Below are 13,977 nucleotides of genomic sequence, written 5' to 3' on the forward strand. Positions count from 1 at the left end.
AAGTTGGGGTCATTTGTGTAATTAAACTTTCCTTCCTTGAAGACCTTCCATTTAGAGGGCTGTTTTATTAAGAGATTTAATAAATAAAATAACATGTATTAAGTGTCTTCATGTCACTACACATGGCGGTTGATGTCCACTTGGAATCACCAGGCCTCCCCACCGAAACCAGGTAGGCTTCAGGGAAGCTCCCCCATCCCAGCCCAGGAGTCTCACAGGCACCACCTGCCTCTGTCTCTCTACAATGTGACTCATCTCTAAGAGCAAAAGCATTGCCTCCATTCCAAGAGGTCTGGGACCTTGGAGTGTGGACCCCGTGCACTGCTTGCGGGGTAGGCACACCTCTCACCTCCTTGGGAAGGGCCTGGGGTTTGGCGAGATGAGCTCCAGGAGACTCCTGTGCATCCCTAATACCCTTTGTTCACACATGGACCAACAAAGTCAACTGAACAAGGACCTGGCTCCCAGATTGGGCAGTTGAGCCCAGCCTGAATTCAACTCATGCCCGCAAAGTGAAGACATTACTCTGTGGGAACCTGTGTGTGTGGTGGGGGTGGGAACTGAGGAAAGACCCTGTCCATATGCTCAGCCAAGGGTACTGGCTGCAAAGGAAAAGGGGGCAACACATTCCAACTCAGTTTCTCTGGCCAGTGCCATGGTTCTTCAGGCCAAGGTGAAGGGTGCATCCGAAGGGACCAGACATGTCTGTCCTCTCTGAGAAAAAGGACCTTGGGACTCCTGGGCACCAGGCAAGATGGCAGCAGCAGAAATCCCAGTGAGAGACCCTCATGGGATGAGAAACACTGGTCATCCCCCGACCCCCACCAAGAGAGGTTTTCCAGGAAGACAGAATACATTTTTATTACACCCATACCAAACTACAGACACAAATCTTTGAAAGGTAGTACCATTTCATTTAGTGTTGTAGGAAATGTTGGGTTACTTCTTAAAAACGAAACCAAAGAAATTCAAAAGTCTCAAAGAAAGAAAGCAGGAAATAATAATTCTATAATCCAAAAACATTGGGCGATCCTTCAGTTGGAGGAAGGGGGCATCAGTTAAGTAGCTCACATAGTAGATACGGAGACACCACGGAGTTAAGTTTGGTGGATACTAGGAATTAAGTTCTCTACTTAAGGCAATTAATTTTTCAGTCGTGAGAGATAATTATTAGTTCTAGAAAAAGAAAAGTTGACTGGGAGAAGGGACCCAGGAAGGAAGAATGGCTTGTCATTTAACATTAAATTGCCTCTCCAGTATATGGCTGAGTATCATGGACCTTCCTCCCTCTCTGCCCCGTTGAGCTCCCACTGTTAGCAAAACTGAGAAGCACACACCTGTGTCTTCTTCATACAGGCATGTGCACACACACCTGTATCTCCTTCACACAGGCATGTGCACACACACCTGTATCTCCTTCATACAGGCATGTGCACACACACCTTTATCTCCTTCATACAGGCATGTGCACACACACCTGTATCTCCTTCACACAGGCATGTGCACACACACCTGTATCTCCTTCATACAGGCACGTGCACATACACCTGTATCTCCTTCATACAGGAATGTGCAGACCCGTCACCAATTGGGGCCCACAGCTGTTCAGTATGGCAAAGGGCAGGCTTGCTCCTTCATCCACTCTGCTGCCTTGATGAGGTGAACACACTGGAATAAGATGGAGGGCAGGATACTGCCAAAGCCTGAGGAATGAGATGATCTGAAACAATCGGGCAAATGCTGGACATTTCAAAAAGCTGACCTCCAACTGCAGTTTACGGGTATAGAATCTGATGCTTCCTTCAAGTCCTCACTGCTCTTTCTGAGGCAGCCAGGCTAGGCCAAGAAATGAGTGGCTCCGGCTTCTCCAGAGCACAGCTGCCTCCCAGGGTCTGTCAGCATCTGCAGCAGTTGGAAGGAGGTCCCACCTCTTCTGAGATACAGTCCATTTGTAGGATTCTCCAGTGCTCCAATTCACTAATGTCTGCTAATGGCTCAGAACAGGCTAAAGCTTCTACCAGATAACCCCTCCCCGAAAACTGAGTCCTCAGGGACAGTTGTTGACTGAATGATCTCCAGGTTATCTACTTTGGGAGGTGCAGAAATGCTATAAATTGAATTTTTTCTCAGCAGCAGCAGAAGCCAGGTACCCTTGAGTCAATTGTCCTTCATTGTCCAGAGCTCCCAAGTGGCATTTCAGAGCACAGGAATTCACTCCTCCACCCAGATGTCCCTCTCATATGGACTGAGTCACACACCCCAGGTCCTAGCAGCAGACATCTCCAAACCAACATCCTTATGAACACTGCAGGTCTCTACTCCAGCTCTCCAATGGAAGAAGAACCACGCAGAGCACAACTGCCCCCCAGTGCATTTGGGCTATCACAGTAAAAATACATTTATATCAAGTAAAAAACATAATGTAGGACAAATATATACATGTATACTTCCTTTCTTTTTTTTTTTTGAGACAGAGTCTCACCTGTTGCCCAGGCTGGAGCGCAATGGTGTGATCTCAGCTCACTGCAACCTCGCCTCCCTCGCTCAAGTGATTCTTGTGCCTCAGCCTCCCGAGTAGCTGAGATTACAGGTGGCTGCCACCACACCCAGCTAATTTCTATATTTTTAGTAGAGATGAGGTTTTGCCATGTTGACCAGGCTGGTCTCGAACTCCTGACCTCAAGTGATTCACCTGCCTCAGCCTCCCAAACTGCTGGGATTACAGGCATGAGCCACTGCGTCCAGCCATACATGTACATTTTCAGAGTTCAAGTGAATATACAGTTTTCTTTATAAGTATGTAAATAAATTTCATAGCACTACAAAAATACAAGTCATCTGAGAAGTTTACAGTGTTGCAGTGATCCCAGTACTATAGGAGAGAAATAAAATAGCTGTAGATAATTAAAAGCTAATTAGATAAATCAAGTTACAGTATCAGCCTTCAGATTAAAGTGCTCTGATACAACCAATGCCACAGCAAACAAAATCCTGGAAAGGGATTGCACTGCGAATGATTTTGCCTTTTAACTTCAATGTAACAAGGACATACATAAAAGTGATTCCCGATTTAATAACTGCTATCATCTCCACCCCTGCCCACACTATTGGCCTGTGATATTCTTCCCCTAGGAGAGATGTCAAGGTTAGATGAGATTCTATCATAGCCAGGAGAAAAAATGAGCAATACCAGAAACATACTAATTCCAGTCTTAAGTGAGTAACAACAAAATTACCTGAAAAATCTGAACTGGTGCTTTTAGCTAAGAAGGAAGCAAGTGTCCTAGTTTTAAAAAAATCTATAAATCTAGTTTTAAAAATACAAATTCAAAAATAAGTATCATCTTCTTGCTCTGCACAATTTTATAACAAGGGGGTAAAATACTGGTGAGTCTATTCATGAGGGAAAATGGGAAAAAAAAGCAACCATTTGAAGGCTGAGGCATTTCTGTTTTCTACTGATTTTTCACTTTTATTAACTACATTAGGCCCTTCACTACAATTTCCCCAGTATCCCAGAAATAATTTGGGGTTCCTTTTGGGCAGGGAGAGAAAGTGTTCAAAGGACAGACATGCAGATGCGGTTCAATCCCTTTGTGGTCCAATCCGTGGTCTCCTGTCCCCTGCACAGTGAAGGAGCTTCTTTCTTTCTTTTTATTTATTTATTTTTAAGACGGAATCTTAAAAAAATTGCCCAGGCTCTCTAAGAGTCTTAAAAAACCTCTTGCCCAGGCTGGAGTGCAGTGGCATGATCTTGGCTCACTGCAGCCTCCATCTCCCAAATTCAAGTGATTCTTCTGCCTCAGCCTCCCAAGTAGCTGGGATTACAGGCACGCACCACCACGCCAAGCTAATTTTTGTATTTTTAGTAGAGACAGGGTTTTGCCATGTTGGTTAGGTTGGCCTCGAACTCCTCACCTCAAGTGATCCACCCTCCTCGGCCTTGCAAGGTGCTGGGATTACAGGCATGAGCCACTGCCCCTGGCCTGAAGGGGCTTCTTCATCTTGGGGAGTTAGTGGACCCTGTCTCTGTCCCTCACAAGGAGTGTTGCTGAGGAAACCAGGGCACTGAGCAAAGGCACAGGGGGAAAAGGCCAAACAATCCTATTGACATCATTCCACACCTGCCAGAACTGTATTAGCGAGTGCGTGGACCACCCAAGCAAAGCGCTGAACAGGCTGGTCTAGCCAGCAGGAACCTGGCTGTTCATAAGAAGAGGGGCTTTAACCAAGTTCCTTGAATTGAATAAAGAGTAATTCTTTTAATTCCTGAATTCTACTTTTCCAGTCTCCAGTAAAAGGGCCCTGGATCTAAGCAGAACATATTTTAAGGCTAGAGAGTAGTAGAAGTTGATGTTTAGAAAAGGCCGCTTGTTCGAAATCCGAAAGGCACACTCAGAGGCTTACTCTAAACACCCCTGCTCCCATCAAAAAACAAGACCCAAGTTTGAGAAGCTGGGTAGGTTTACATTGTACAAAATTTAACATCTGCAGCCAAAAGCCACACCTGAGCTACTCAAAAGCCAAGAAAGTATGTGTATGTAACACAGCACCAATGGCATGGTACTTTTTTCATTTAAAGCTTTCTCAGGTAAGCTTTAAGAGCTGGAGGATACATATTGAAAAAAATCTCAGTACGAAAGAAAGAAAACCCCAGTGTTAAAATACATGAATACCTCCTGTGCCATCTGAATCTCTGGCTCAGGATCAGATCTTATGACCACGTCTCTCGTGGGCATAAAATATTTACAACCTAGTTAAAGGCACAGTGGCATTTAAAAATAAAGCCCTGGGAATGTATAGTAAAAGATTCATTGTAATCATTAACCTGGCTTCCATTGGTAGAATTCACTCTTGCCAGATAACGTGAGGGAGACGGTGATTCGGAGCCTGCTGGTGGTTATCAGGCAGGGCGAGTCCTTGACCCCTAGAGCAGGTGAAAGTGAAGTCACAAAAACATCTCGGTGTTTTTTTTTCTGCTGATTTACATCTTTCCTGCTTTTTTGCCAACCTGAGTCGGGACACGGAGGATATTGGGGGTTTCTTCCATGACTCTGACAAGCAGGTTGTCAATGTAGTCTTCCAGCTCGCGGACCTGGAACTCCTTCTTGCTTATCGTTTCCTTCTGTTTGAGGACCAGCTGGATGAGCTCATCATGGGTCAGCTGTGCGTACGCAAATGCAGGGTCTGAGGGGCTGTATTTCTTTGGAGAGGGGGAGAAAGTTGGGAAAAAGGAGTTACAAAATCAGCACAGAAATCTAAAACCTAAAAGAAGTACAAACAAGGAAAAAGTGACTAGTGATCTGGGTTTCTTGGGAATCCATTTTCTTTCCTTTTTTTTTTTGAGACTGAGTCTCACCCTGTCACCCAGCCTAGAGTGCAATGGCATGATCTCGGCTCACTGAAACCTCCGCTTCCTGGGTTCAAGTGATTCTCCCACCTCAGCCTCCTGAGTAGCTAGGACTATAGACATGTGCCACCATGCCTGGCTAAATTTTGTGGGGTTTTTTTTAGCAGGCACAAGGTTTCACCATGTTGGCCAGGCTGGTCTTGAACTCCTGACCCCAGGTGATCTGCCCGCCTCAGCCTCCCAAAGTGCTGAGATTACAGGGATGAGCCACCATGCCCAGCCAGGGAATCCATTTTCAGTTTATGGTGAAAACAGGTTGTTGACTGATGAAGTTTTCTGGAAAGGGCCAGATAGCACATATTTGAGTCTTTGCAGGCCACAGATGGCCTTTGTTAATATATTCTTCCTTGTTTTTTTTTTTTTTATTTGTTTGTTTTATTTTGTTGTATGACCTTTCAAAAATGTAAAAACCATACTTGGCTCACAGGTCGAGGACCTCTGGACTTGACTCTGGGTTTGCATTTTAAGCAATGCCACCATGAGAGGACTCCGTTCTCCAAATGAGTGCTCACTCTTCTGGGAACACTAGGAGCTCACACGACCAAACACCAGTGCAGAGCTGGAGACGACTCCCAAGCCAGAGGGGGCCCAGGAAGACATAGCTGTGACAGCAGGTGCAGGGGGCAAGGGCTCTCCTTCCAGGGCAGCAGGTCGAGGTCTAGCCCAACTGTCTGCTCCTGCCAAAGCTGTGCTCAGAAGGACTCGGTGAGCAGGTGGATGCAGAGGACACCCAGGGACTCCAGTTCACATCACTTCATACTTGAAAAATACGCGGAGTCAGAGCCAGGTGCCATCATGCCCTGTCCTCACCCGTGGCCATCTAGGCATGCCCTTGGGTACACAGCGGCCTGTCCCAGAGCTGAGTGTTCTGCTCCCGAGGAGAGCACACACCCTGTGGAGTCACTGTGCTTTATCAGCATTTGTGATCTGAGGCCCCTGCCAGCCCAAGCAGCCTGAACCAGGAGGACACACAAGATAAAGCTTAAATGAAAAGTCACACGCTGTGCAAGTCCCCAGTAAGGAAAAAAAAGTGACTTTTCCCGAAATCTGTAGCCTGAGATTTACATGTTTAAAGAATCAAGATGATTTGCTGGCAAAGTTCTGAGGCAGGAATAGCTTTATTGCCCTGAGGGTCTAACGGTCTCACTATCTACCAGGAAGGCCAAGAGACTACCTTCTCCAAGAAGAATCAACACTTGCTCCTCAGTGACATGATAGAAGCCCCAGTTCAGTCCAGTGACGCAAACTGCCTGGACACGAGCCAGAAGTCAAAGGAGGGATCCCAGCCCTCCCATCCTGGCCAGGAACAAAAGCACGATGATGGTGGTACTAAGACACACAACACCAATGTTTCCATAGACAGAGTGAGTTCAACCCCATACAGGCTGCACATTCAGAGGCGAGACACTGGACTGCTTTTCCAAAACCTGCTTCTCCCCTAATCTTTGTTTTTGAAAACTTTGAAGGCACGCATTCATAGCGCACCTTCTCTGGACCTCAGTCACTGTAGATGTGACTTCCAAAACAATATTTCATTGAAAAGTTGCATGTCTGGAAAAAAGTCCTAGAGATTGGTTGTAGAACAATGTGAATGTACTTAATGCCTTTTTTTTTTTTTTTTTTTTTTTTTTGCCCCCATAGAGACGGGGTCTCGCTATGTTGCCTGGGCTGGTCTCAAACCCAAGCTCAAGTGATCCTCCCACTATGGCCTCCCAAAGTGCTGCGATTACAGGCATGAGCCTCCACACTCAGCCTTACATTTTATATCAAGAAGAAAAGAGTCACCTTTGTAAATCATGGCAAAGAGTATGTCCTCAAGGGATTTTAGATTATATTTCTGTCATATAAGGATCTTATTTATTTATTTATTTTTTAAAGTTGCAATACATAAGATATTCTGCATAGAATTTGAAAGAGAGAGGGATACAGAGGCTGACACCTGTAGGGTGTCATATAATTAATTCCAACACCTAACATTTGGGTCTCTTTATTTTTCCTGGGATTCTTTTTTTTTCTTTTTTTGAGACAGTCTCACTGTGACGCCCAGGCTGGAGTGCAGTGACACGATCTCGGCTCACTGCAACCTCTGCCTCCTAGGTTCAAGTGATTCTCCTGCCTCAGACTCCCGAGTAGCTGGGATTACAGGCACCTGCCACCACACCCAGCTAATTTTTGTATTTTTAGTAGAGATAGGGTTCTACCATGTTGACCAAGCTGGTCTTAAACTCCTGACCTCAAGTGATCCTCCCGCCTCAGTCACCCAAAGTGCTGGGATTACAGGCATGAACCACTGAGCCTGACCTTCCTGGGGTTCTTGATGATACGTTTTATAATGTCAGCCTCATACAAAGTAATAGTTTTACAGCTTTGTACTATTTAGTAAGCATTTTTTCCATCATAACATTTTAGCAAAATTGCTTTTCTAGTGGATGCTTAAAATCCCATTATATTTTAACTACTCCATTGCTGGATATTTATGTTGTTTTCAATTTGTACAATTATATATAACATTTTAATCAAAATGCATGAGCATAAATCTTTTTTTTTTTTTTTTTTTTTTTTTTTGAGACGAAGTCTCGCTCTGTCACCCAGGCTGGAGTGCTGTGGCCGGATCTCAGCTCACTGCAAGCTCCGCCTCCCGGGTTCACGCCATTCTCCTGCCTCAGCCTCCCAGGTAGCTGGGACTACAGGCGCCGCCACCTCGCCCAGCTAGTTTTTTTTGTAGTTTTTAGTAGAGACGGGGTTTCACCGTGTTAGCCAGGATGGTCTCGATCTCCTGACCTCGCGATCCGCCCGTCTCGGCCTCCCAAAGTGCTAGGATTACAGGCTTGAGCCACCGCGCCCGGCCAAGCATAAATCTTTGGCTACATCTCTAAGTACTTCCTTAAGATAAATGCCTAGAATTGAAAATGTGTGCACACTTAAGGTACTTCATACGAACCATCAAACAGCTATTTAATTTGGATTATGTAATTCAAAGGGAAAAAGGATATAAAGGACTTTAAAATCATTAGAAGAGCTTAGTTTTGCAATATTAAAAAATTATAAAACAGGGCCAGGCATGGTGGCTCATATCTGTAATCCCAGCACTTTGGGAGGCTGAAGCAGGTGGATCACGAGGTCAGGAGTTCGAGACCAACCTGGCCAACATGGTGAAACCTCGTCTCTACTAAAAATACAAAAAATTATCCAGGCATGGTGGCGGGCACCTGTAGTCCCAGCTACTCGGGAGGCTTAGGCAGAAGAATCGCTTGAACCCAGGAGGCGGAGGTTGCGGTGAGCCAAGATAGTGCCACTGCACTTGAGTATGGGCAACAGTGCGAGATCCTGCCTCAAAAAAAAAAAAAAATCATAAAATAATCCAGCATCATAAAAAGTGAGTAATGGCCTTGAAGAAAAAGCACAGAGAAAATACCCACAAATGCAAGAAAGAATGGTGCCCATTGTCATGTATTTCTCACCAGGATTCTTACCCTGGACTTTTCCTTTTACGTAGTTGTGATAATGACATACACTCAAATGTGCATCCACCTTTTTCCATATCACAGATGATTTTTGGATCTAGTTGGCTTTATTTTAAAACGGAAATGTTAAAGCCACCTGGGTAAATAAGACACTCCCAGTTATAAATCATCTATAAAGGATGGTGGCCCTAAAACAACAACCAAGAAAAGAAAAAAAAAAATCACTGTAGTAATGATCCAGCTAGCTTTTCATAACTTTAGCTATGCAATTTCTTTCCCTTAAACCTCTCTTACTTTGCAACATTCCAAAGAGTAGGTATCTTTATAAATACTGTCTTATGCCTTAACACACAACATCTATCATGCGGCAGGCCAATAGCAGAGTCTCCAGGAAATGTCCCATATTTACCCAGAATGTTTACTAGGCATGGTCCGGAACCAAGAGATGTGTTGCAGGCAGGCAGCAGGGCGGCAGTCAGGCTTACAAATCATGAGCAAAATAAGCAGCAGTTGCCTTTGTTTTGAGCTAAGTTATTCTCTTAGGGCCAGGAGATAAGCCATTGAATTAAATGAGCTTTGAAGAGGAAATAACATGGTAGCCAAAGGTCTTGCTAACTTCCCAGAAACAAGGTGTTTGTTTCTCTTTGGAGCCACACTGCATTCCACAGTAAAAGGGAGATGGATGGGAAGCTGCTGAATGACTCTGGTTTTCATTGCTGTCCTTTTATCCCATTTCCTGATAAATATCATTAACTCCAGGAAGACAAGTGCTGCCTCTTCTATCTGCAACAACCACACAGAAGCCAGGCAAGCTGGTTGACATACTGTACATTTTTAGGCTAGGGCTGAAATGTAGTAGGTACACAGTTCTGGCTGTGGCTGACAATTTTGAGATCAATGCTTACCACCTGCCCTGTCAATGTGTTCTACAACGAAAGAGTGGGGGCCGGGCACAGTGGCTCACACCTGTAATCCCAACACTTTGGGAGGCCAAGGCGGGTGGATCACCTGAGGTCAGGAGTTCGAGACCAGCCTGACCGACATGGTAGAACCCCCGTCTCTACCAAAAATACAAAAAAAATTAGCTGGGTGTGGTGGTGCATGCCTGTAATCCCAGCTACTTGGGAGGCTGAGGTTTAAGAATTGCTTGTACCTGGGAGGTGGAGGTTGCAGTGAGCTGAGATCGCACCATTGCACTCCAGCCTGGTCAACCAGAACTAAAATCCACCAAAAAAAAAAAAAAGGAAGGGAGGGAGGGAGGGAGGGAAGAAAAGGAAGGAAGGAAGGAAGGAAGGAAGGAAGGAAGGAAGGAAGGAAGGAAGGAAAAAAAAGTGGGGCAAGACAGCAAGAAGATGCTAACTTGTTTTCAGCAATCATCAGTTATGATTGCTTGGCTTCTTTTACCAAAAACTTGGACCTCCAGCTTCCTGTGAACCTTTATCCCAGCTCTTACTGGTAGACGTGCAATGAAGCCAGAGGGAATAACAAGTATCCAGCACTTGAAAAACACTTTCAGCCAAGCATGGTGGTGCATCTGTAGTCCCGGCTACTTGGGAGGCTGAGGTAGCAGGATCACTTGAGCCCAGGAGTTTGGGGCTGCGATAAGCTATGATTGCACGTGTGAACAGCCATTACCTGCCAGCCTAGGCAACAGAGCAAGACCCCATCTCCATTAAAAAATAAAACAAAGCTAGGAATGATGGCTCATGCCTGTAATCCCGGCACTTTTGGAAGCCAAGGCTGGTGGATCACCTGAGGTCAGGAGTTCGAGACCAGCCTGGCTAACATGGCAAAACCCCATCTCTACTAAAAATACAAAAATTAGCTAGGCATGGTGGCAGGCGCTTATAATCCCAGCTACTCTGGAGGCTGAGGTAGGAGAATTACTTGAACCCGGGAGGTGGAGGTTTTGGTGAGCCAAGATGGCGCCATTGCACTCCATCCTAGGTGACGAGCAAAACTCCGTCTCAAAAAAAATAAAAAAAAAGAAAAAAGAAAACTATTCAATATCCAGAGTCCCTGGGACTATAAAATCTACGATGGAATGAAATTTTAGCTGCTCTGAACTAAAATAAAAATAAAGTGTATTTCTATAGACTGCAGTTCCCAGTGTCAGTTGGGAAGTCCCTCTCTACATATTTGAAATACAACATATCCTGCCCACTAAAGGTCACCAATCCCTCAGTAAATCATTCTCTTCTAGTCCAGATAATGAGTTGAAGACCAGGGATTTGCAGCAAGGCAGTATTCTAAATCCTTCAGATTCTAGAACCAGAAAGGGCAGGATGAAGACACTCCCAAGTAGAGTTCATCTGGGAGGCTGGTTTTGTTTTGTGGAGAGTTGTTTTTTAATATGAGCCCATACTTTTCAAAGAGAAGAGACCCTCCAAATGAGCAAGACACTTCCTGGAAATTTAGCTTAAGGAAATCATCGAAAAGAGGAGAAAAAGTTCCATATAGAAAATTATTGACTATAGTGTTAATTCATACTGAAAAACAGAAAACAGGCTGGGCATTGTGCCTCACACCTGTATCCCAGCACTTTGGGAGCCCGAAGCAGGTGGATCACTTGAGCCCAGGAGTTCAAGACCAGCCTGAGCAACATGGTGAAACCCCATCTCTACAAAACATACATAAATTAGGCCGGGCGCGGTGGCTCACGCTTGTAATCCCAGCACTTTGGGAGGCCAAGGCGGGCGGATCACGAGGTCAGGAGATCGAGACCATCCTGGCTAACATGGTGAAACCACGTCTCTACTAAAAAAAATACAAAAAATTAGCTGTGCGTGGTAGCAGGCGCCTGTAGTCCCAGCTACTTGGGAGGCTGAAGCAGGAGAGTGGCGTGAACCCGGGAGGCAGAGCTTGCAGTGAGCAGAGACCGTGGGCCACTGCACTCCAGCCTGGGTGACAAAGCGAGACTCCGTCTCAAAAAAAAAAAAAAAACATAAATTAGCCGGGCGTGGTGGTGCTCGCCTGTAGTCCCAGCTACTTGGAAGGCTGAGGTAGGAGGATTGATTGGGCCCAGGTGGTCGAGGCTATGATGAGCCGTGATCATGCCACTCCATTCCAGCTTGGGCAACAGAGTGAGATCCTGTATCAAAAAAAAATTTCCTGATTTTGATGAATCTCCTTACTATTAGGAATATTTAGGGGTAAAAGGAGCATAAGCGTAGGCCGGGCACAGGGGCTCATCCCTGTAATCGCAGCACTTTAGGAGGCCAATGCAGGCGGATCACCTGAGGTCAGGAGTTCGAGATCAGCGTGGCCAACATAGCAAAACCCTGTCTCTACTAAAAATACAAAAATTAGCTGGGCATGGTGGCGCATACCTATAGTCCCAGCTACTCAGGAGGCTGAGGCAGGAGAATTGCTCAAACCCAGGATGGGGAGTTTGCAGTGAGCCAAGATTACACCACTGCACTCCAGCTTGGGTGACAGAATGAGATTCCATCTCAAAAAAAAAAAAAAACTTCCCTGATTTTGATAAATGTCCTTACTGTTAGGAATTACACAGTTAAGTATTTAGGGTTAAAAGGAACATGAGGTACACAACTTACTTCCAAATGATTAAAAAAAAAAATTATGCATACATCTGCATGTGTATATTCAGAAAGAGAGAAGGTTGGGCAGAGGAAGCAGAGAGGATGAGACTGATCGGCAAATGTGGTCAAATGTTAACCACTAACAAACTGGGAGGAAGGGTTTACAGGAGCTCTTTGTACTGTTCTTGCAACTTTTTTTAACATTTGAAATTATTTCAAAATAAAGTTACCAGAAAAGTATATCTATGCAATGATTGCAATTATCAGAATTTTACATTCTTGCCAAAGGAAAGGAAACAAGAGGGAAAAAGAAAATACCTGACCTGAATGGACCAGATTGTGGGTGACATTTTCTTCTCATTAAAAAGAAGTGCCAGGCTGGGTGTAGTGGCTCACGCCTGTAACCCCAGCACTTTGGAAGGCCAAGGTGGGAGGATCACTTGAGCCCAGGATTTCAAGACCAGCCTAGGCAACATAGGAAGACCCCATCTCTATTAAGAAGGAAAATGTTTAAATAATTTTTTTAAAAAAGAAGGACCGTGGCCGGGCGCGGTGGCTCAAGCCTGTAATCCCAGCACTTTGGGAGGCCGAGACGGGCGGATCATGAGGTCAGGAGATCGAGACCATCCTGGCTAATATGGTGAAACCCCGTCTCTACTAAAAAATACAAAAAACTAGCCGGGCGAGGTGGCGGGCGCCTGTAGTCCCAGCTACTCGGGAGGCTGAGACAGGAGAATGGCGTGAACCCGGGAGGCGGAGCTTGCAGTGAGCTGAGAGCCGGCCACTGCACTCCAGCCGGGCGACAGAGCGAGACTCTGTCTCAAAAAAAAAAAAAAAAAAAAAAGAAGGACCGGCGTCAATCATGTTGCTTGAGACAAAAAAATTTAACAATAACTAAACAAGTAAACAAGTATAAGGGGCTGGGCGCGGTGGCTCAAGCCTGTAATCCCAGCACTTTGGGAGGCCGAGACGGGCGGATCACGAGGTCAGGAGATCGAGACCATCCTGGCTAACACGGTGAAACCCCGTCTCTACTAAAAAATACAAAAAACTAGCCGGGCGAGGTGGCGGGCGCCTGTAGTCCCAGCTACTCGGGAGGCTGAGGCAGGAGAATGGCGTAAACCCAGGAGGCGGAGCTTGCAGTGAGCTGAGATCCGGCCACTGCACTCCAGCCCGGGCGACAGAGCGAGACTCTGTCTCAAAAAAAAAAAAACAAGTATAAGGGAATAAAGTAATTATCCAGTGGAATGTCTGGGGGCTTCCAAAGTTTACTCAAAGACTCCAGATGTATGACTAAGTGGTTCCTGGCACTACCAGCTGCCCAGGGTGAGGTATACGATGGTGACTATGGAAACAGGTGCTCTGTCAATCCCTAACGAATGCACCAGCTTCCCAGAAGACATACCTTCATCATGGCCTCGTTGTTCAAGTTCTCACTGATGATGGTGGCAGTTCCCAAGCTCGAGTTAGCAACCTTGGTGGTCGTTGCATTCATTGGCTTCACAGGATGAAGTCTAAAGAGAAGGGAAAAAGGATCTTTAGAGCCTCCTGACATGACAAA

General features: G+C 45.5%; 1 protein-coding gene across 3 annotated transcripts in view; it reads right to left on the minus strand.

The window, feature by feature from the left end:
* Positions 1-845: 845 nt before the first annotated feature.
* Positions 846-13,977, minus strand: part of RAB11FIP1 (RAB11 family interacting protein 1) — a 43,138-nt gene continuing 30,006 nt past the window's right edge. Inside the window, exons 5-7 of one of the 3 annotated variants that reach the window (XR_004441667.1) lie at positions 13,822-13,930; positions 1,478-5,203; positions 846-1,372 (exon numbers count right to left, since the gene is read on the minus strand). Coding sequence is in view for 1 of the 3 variants with exons in the window: in XM_033230959.1 (XP_033086850.1) it covers positions 4,985-5,203; positions 13,822-13,930 (328 nt within the window). In the remaining 2 variants the exon portion in view is untranslated. Of the gene's footprint in view, positions 1,373-1,477; positions 5,204-13,821; positions 13,931-13,977 lie in introns of those variants that run through there. The other 2 variants (XR_004441668.1, XM_033230959.1) reach the window with 2 other exon arrangements.

The sequence above is a fragment of the Trachypithecus francoisi genome, unplaced genomic scaffold, assembly GCF_009764315.1.
Source record: "Trachypithecus francoisi isolate TF-2019V2 unplaced genomic scaffold, Tfra_2.0 Contig01440, whole genome shotgun sequence".
Classification (NCBI taxonomy): domain Eukaryota; kingdom Metazoa; phylum Chordata; class Mammalia; order Primates; family Cercopithecidae; genus Trachypithecus; species Trachypithecus francoisi.